This window comes from Desmodus rotundus, chromosome 2, assembly GCF_022682495.2.
Source record: "Desmodus rotundus isolate HL8 chromosome 2, HLdesRot8A.1, whole genome shotgun sequence".
Lineage (NCBI taxonomy): Eukaryota > Metazoa > Chordata > Mammalia > Chiroptera > Phyllostomidae > Desmodus > Desmodus rotundus.
The window spans coordinates 42025540-42031539 of NC_071388.1; the positions used below are offsets into that span (position 1 = coordinate 42025540).

Here is a 6000-nt window from a genome sequence, read left to right on the forward strand (position 1 = left end):
GATAGGTAGACATTTTTAATTGAAATTGAGGAACATTTCACCTACACAAAAACTCAGGAATTAGAATTCATTAGGTTTCTGAGTAGTTGATGTAAATCATTTTGACCATAATAAATTATTAACATAATAATCCAAAATCTTGGCAGATTTAAATAATATCCAGCTACATGTTATTGTGTAATTATTTTACTTAACATCATACTTAGGACACAGTGCTGTTTAAATATTTCTTGTAAGGTTACTCTTTAATTAAGCCTTCCATACCATGCATATCCATATTATAGCAAACAGGTTTATATATTACTTTTAGTTTTAAAGTGCTTGTTGTAATTTTGTAATGCTTTTTTGGAAGTCCAAATCTATAAATAACTGATTTTTTTCTGCTTCAATTTCTCCAGCTTACTGAAACAAATTCAAGTATCAAGTGCTTGGACTCCATGTGCTGTTTCTCAGAAGGAGAAACAGCGTGTGCATCTGTTGGAAGAATGCTGGAACGAGTGATAGGAAGATGTAGTCCGACCCATGTCAGCAGGTGTGAAATTTCTCTAAGTAGCCTTTGCTGCAGATGATGAGTGTCCTGTAAACTGGAACAGATGAACATGCATCTCTAGATACCTAATAAGTCAGCAGCTGGTTTTACCAACTGAAGCAGGATGTATGCTATTTGTTAGCACTCTTTGATGATAGATTTCACTTTGTGGCTTTGGGTAAGGGTTTCTTTCACTAACAAAGGAAGAGAAAGCATCTTTGAAGAGACTTGTCATCTAATGAACAAAAAATTTTTCTTCAAAATCTTTCTAAAATGTGGTGATATGGTACTCTTACTTGGTTTTTATATAACTTTTATTATACCTATACTACTGCTGTTTTATTTTCTATATATTTTTGTTTGTTTTTTGTATTTACAAAATCTACACATAATAGTAAAATCAAAGGACTTTGCTTTTCTTCCTCTTCGTCTGTATTTTCTAGTCAGTCATTTGAGACTTTGAAGTATTTCTAAACACAAAAGGCTGCTCTCCTACCCTTTTTGTCTCTGTAATGAGGTTTTAAAATGAGTTGTGCTTCTTAAGTTTTTACTTGGTATTTATGGTCTAATTAAAAATTGGTAAGCTGGAACAGGCTCTTTAAATTATGATTTATTAGAATCTTTGCATTTTTATCTCCTCTCAAATCTATTTCTTAAAAGATTTACCAGAGCTTGCTTTTGTGGTCCTTAACAAACAATTTTGGGGTATATTCTGCTTTAATTTCTTCATACATTTCCCCCAAGAGACATTATTTAGGGGATATTATTATTATTTAGGAGATATTAAGGAGTAGAAATAACTTCACCCTTTGTTCTTTAGGTAAATGATATGTTCTTGAAAATCAGAGCAGCAGGGTAGTGGTGTGCGTGCAGGGTCACAGATGTGGGGCAGATAGTGATTTCCATTGTCCACAGGGCACCGTGTGAGCAGTATCGCTTTCTGTGTGTGCCGTGGCTGGGAAAAGGTTGGAAAGTACACGGAGAGCAGGAAATAAAGGGTGGAAGAAGTACTCTTTACTTCTGTTGGTAAACAGTTAAATCTGTTGATAAAGGAATTTTTAGTATTTGGTTAGCTTTGTGTTTTAAAAATGATGAGTGTGATACCACTCACGTATGATAAAACTCAGATAACTTTTACTGGCAAACTTGTTAGTTCTCACTTTGCGTTGAGTAATGGCCATGTCTTTATGGTATAGTTGCCTTTGTAAATAGCATTTTTATGTTAATATAATGTTTGTGGTTTTAGTCCCATTTATTGATCATAACATGTAATCAAAAATGTCTTTGTAATGCTGTGATACCATTTTGTAGTAATTTTATTCCACATAAAAGAATTACTGTGAGCAGTTAAATTTATTGGGACTTATATGTTATGCCTTACACAATTACATTATAAGATGTATTATGAGAAAGCAGCTCTGTCGTGTACCACCCAACAAGTTTTTCAAAAGAAGTTCCAGAAGGACCTAATTTAACCGTGGTAGCTTCATTGCACAGAACTAAGGTGGAGTTAGAATTAAGAAAATACTGTAGTAATTCACAGAATTTTTAAAATTTCTACTTCAACAGGAAGTTCTCTTTAGTGACAGTATACATCTTCTCTATTACACACAACTAGAATTTATTTTAAATGACCAGAAAGTATTTTTCTGCTTTACATACTCCTGTTTTCTTGGTACCAGTAAGTCAGGTGGTATGTCTCCATTAGTTGAACATAACCATGTTTTTACTCCCATTATCCCTTGTGAACCTGCCCCAGATATCATGGGATTCATTTCAGCCTGTCTTCTTACAGGTCCATGTTATCATCTGTACTTATTTTCACTTAGAATTACACCATATTTTTTGTAGGACTTTATTTTTTATTTTCCTAATAAAATTTTTAACTAATTAATATCTTATTTGACAGATTATAAATATCTTTCCAATTTAGGCCCAACATCTAAGGTTATAATTATCAGTTACTACTTTCATTATCTTTTTTTCTTCAAATGAATAATCTAAAAAGTATTTTGAGATCTGTTCATTTTTTTCTAGTGAATAAAATCATACAATATGCAAAACCACTTGGTGCTTTTCAAAGGGCGATGTGAAAATTGCCATAGATCCATTACATCATATTTGAACTCTGAAAGGTATTTCGATATGGAGAATTTTGTTTGTGTTTTTTCTATGTAATTATATTTGTGAAACACGTCTGGCATTCCTGTGGGGCTTGGGCGCAGCCTGTATTCTCCATGTCTCTTTCAACAAGGTGGGGCAAGGCTGGTCCCTCTGCTGCCAGACGTGGAAGCCCTTGGCCTGTTCCATTAACATGTTAAACGTAAGAGGGCGTCACTAGTGCTCTCATATGCTAGATTTCTCTGATCATTAAACTTTTACTATCCAGGCATAAAAATTCTACTTACAGTTTATTAATTGATATAATCAAAGGAATATGCCAATATTGCAAGCTTGGTTTCAAAGGTAGCATCGTGGTGCTGAATCAGGGACATGCCATGTTGTACCCTAAAGGGCTGTGCTTTAGCAATAAGTGATTTCCTGTGTTTATCAACAGCTACTTTATCTGAATCAAAACCATTTTCTAAATGGAAAGGAGTTAATAGTTGATATGTAATTCAGGTATTTAATGTTGTGTCAAATAGGATATTTAACATGTGAGTGCACATGCGTACTTTGAAAAGATAAAAAATGAAGGGAGCCTTGCCTCATGAGGTTTTTCTATGTAAGCAGTGGTTGGAAAGAGAAAAATCTGTATAACATGTGGGCAGTTTGGGAGTGGAAACTTGACTCTAGATAATTGGGGTGTTCGTACTTGCGTTTTATCATACATGTCTGAATAGACTTTTTTTTGCACAGATACTTACTCTAAGGAATGTTCATAGTTCCATTTTATTCATGTATTTTACAAATACTGAGTGCCTGTTATGTACCAGGTGTAGTCCTAAGTGCTAGAGAGATGGTAGCGAAGCCCTTCCTTAAACTAAGGTGGATATTGTTTAAGGTTTTCTGGAAACTAGTAAATTCTTGTTAACCACTGGTATGGTTGCTGCTTGTTAGTTTTCCTCTGCCGACTTCATAAAATGTCTAGGTCCAAACCTCATTATGACTGTTCACTTAATCAATTTAAAAATGAACTACATACGGTCTCTTAGAAAACAGCAGATGTTTGATATAAGTGAACCTGGACCATTTTAAGTGCTAGTGTCTAACATCTTTGTTTAAGGAAAGTGGGAACCCTAGAAATTTACATAAAATATATTTATTGTTAAGTTCTTTTAGTCTTCTAAGAAAAGCCACCTGTGACTTGGTAATCCTAATATTGTCCGTAGAGAAGTTTAGGCTGTTTTAATCATGGCAGGCTATTTATGATCTTGAGTTACTTAAGCTTAAATTAATACAGCTTCAAATAAAGTGGTATGTAATGAGTTGCTTATGGGCTTTATCATTCAGACAGTAGTTAATATTTCCAGACCAGTAGAGGATCATTTGTTCATAATTAAATGAAAACCCTAGTGACTTACAGGTGTCTTTGATGCCTATTGAATAAACCATTCTCTACATTCAAGCTAATTATGCTAAAGTCTTTAGGATAGAATTTATAGCTGAAAAGAAATAAATTATGAATATATTGCTATTTCATTCCAAAGCTTTTGGTAAGTGTGATTTTTGTTTGTTTGCTTCTGTAATAGGCCTAGCTCCTTTTCAGTAAAACTGAATATGCATAACTCTTAATAACCTACTTATTTTTATATTGAATTAAGATTCTAAGAGCATCTTATTCTTGACTCTCTATAGAAAATGTTTTAATGCTAGTGAACATCTAAATTTTGGCTATTTTTATATAATGACTAGAGCATTATTTTTCCCAAGTTTTTGTAATATAAATGGAATGTTTGGTCAGTCAGTGCTAGTATGAAGAACTTCTTTTCAGCATTTAAAAATGAATCTGATAATTTTAATACTCAAATTGCATTTTGGTCCTAAGTTTTAGAGTACATTTTTTTTTCTCAATTAAAACATAGGTCCTGGTGAGCCAAACTTTTCTCTTATTGTTACTTTAGATCATGGAGTGCATCGGATCCTTTCTATACCAACGACAGGAGCATCTTGACTCTCTCCACAATGGACTCATCTACTTGTTAAAAGAGCAGTCAGTGCTTTGTGGGAGCCATTCCAACTCCTTGCCTAAAATGCAGTGTGTTCATCCTGGTAATGGCCACACTAGCTCTGCAGCACTACTTCCTGAAATCTCTGGAGTAGTTCGTGCCCGCTCCGAGTTATAACGGCAAACAAACAAAAAGCATTAGCATGAACCACTCTCAACCCCTTTAATTTAAATCTGACCATGTTTAAAATTTGTGAATAAAGAGACATTTTCCAGCTTTCTCTGGGATTCCCTTGTGCTTATGGGACCCCTAATGGCATTTCAGCCTCTTGCTGAGGCCACCATATTTTAATATCAAGGTAGAAAAGAGAAATAATTTCTAGTTAATTGTATTTTTGAGTATTAGCTTAGTTATTGAGTCTTCTATTTAAATCTGCTTCTATAAATTATGCTGAAAAGTTTGCCTTGAAAACTCTATTTTTTTATTAGAGTTATATTTGAAGCTTTTCATGGGAAAAGTAAATGTGAATAGTAAGGAACTTTGGTTCCTAAGTGACCCATGTTGTTAATTCAGTAGTGCTTTCTAAGTTCATAGAGAAAATTAGGAGAATGTACTTCTATTCTTTACTGCACTGTGGGTAGTAAATATATACCAATACCAAACTTAATGCACTGGAACACAACCAGTAAATTCAACTGTATACATCAAAGGGTATATCTTTTCTCATTCATACATCAGAAATCCAGTCCACCAAATTTCAAATTGATGTTTACTAATATTTTTATGACAGAATATAAAGTGGGTAAATTAGGTACCATTAGCATATTATTATTTAATGTGTTTATCTTTGGATCTTTTGCATGCCTTAATCTGGTTAATATATTTAAATTTGCTTCTTCTCTATCTGAAGGCTCTGTTTATAGTATTTTTATGACACTGTTGTAAAGTTCAACTATATCAATAAAAAAACAAGTTTGGACAGTATTTAAATATTGCAAATACTTTTAATTATACAAATCAAAGTGTTAGGGTAATAAAGAAAGAGAAGAGCCTCTTTCTGTGACTTAGAGTTGCTTTTGCCTTTCAGTTAGCTAGATTCTAGAATAAAGGATCTCAGACAAGAGTCCTGTGAGTCTTAGGTTAGAGTGTGTTATCTCAGTTACAGCAGACTGCCACAGTAAAGTGAAATCTGCCCGTGTTTCATTATAAGGTATATTTTCAGATGTGGGTAGAGGATGTAAATGAAACAAAGTCTAAAGTGCTAAATTGTATGGGGTAATGGCAGCGCTAAACTGAAATGCTAAGAATGATTAATTAGAACATATTCAGTATTAACTCACCGCACTTCAATATGTAATACTT

At 33.5% G+C, this 6000-nt stretch overlaps 1 protein-coding gene across 1 annotated transcript in view; it reads left to right on the top strand.

The window, feature by feature from the left end:
- Positions 1–5622, top strand: part of ATP11B (ATPase phospholipid transporting 11B (putative)) — a 103722-nt gene extending 98100 nt beyond the window's left edge. Inside the window, exons 29-30 of the mRNA XM_024563976.4 lie at positions 399–532; positions 4594–5622. Coding sequence (XP_024419744.2) covers positions 399–532; positions 4594–4675 — 216 coding nt within the window. The 3' untranslated portion in view covers positions 4676–5622. The remainder of the gene's footprint in view (positions 1–398; positions 533–4593) is intronic.
- Positions 5623–6000: the final 378 nt, after the last annotated feature.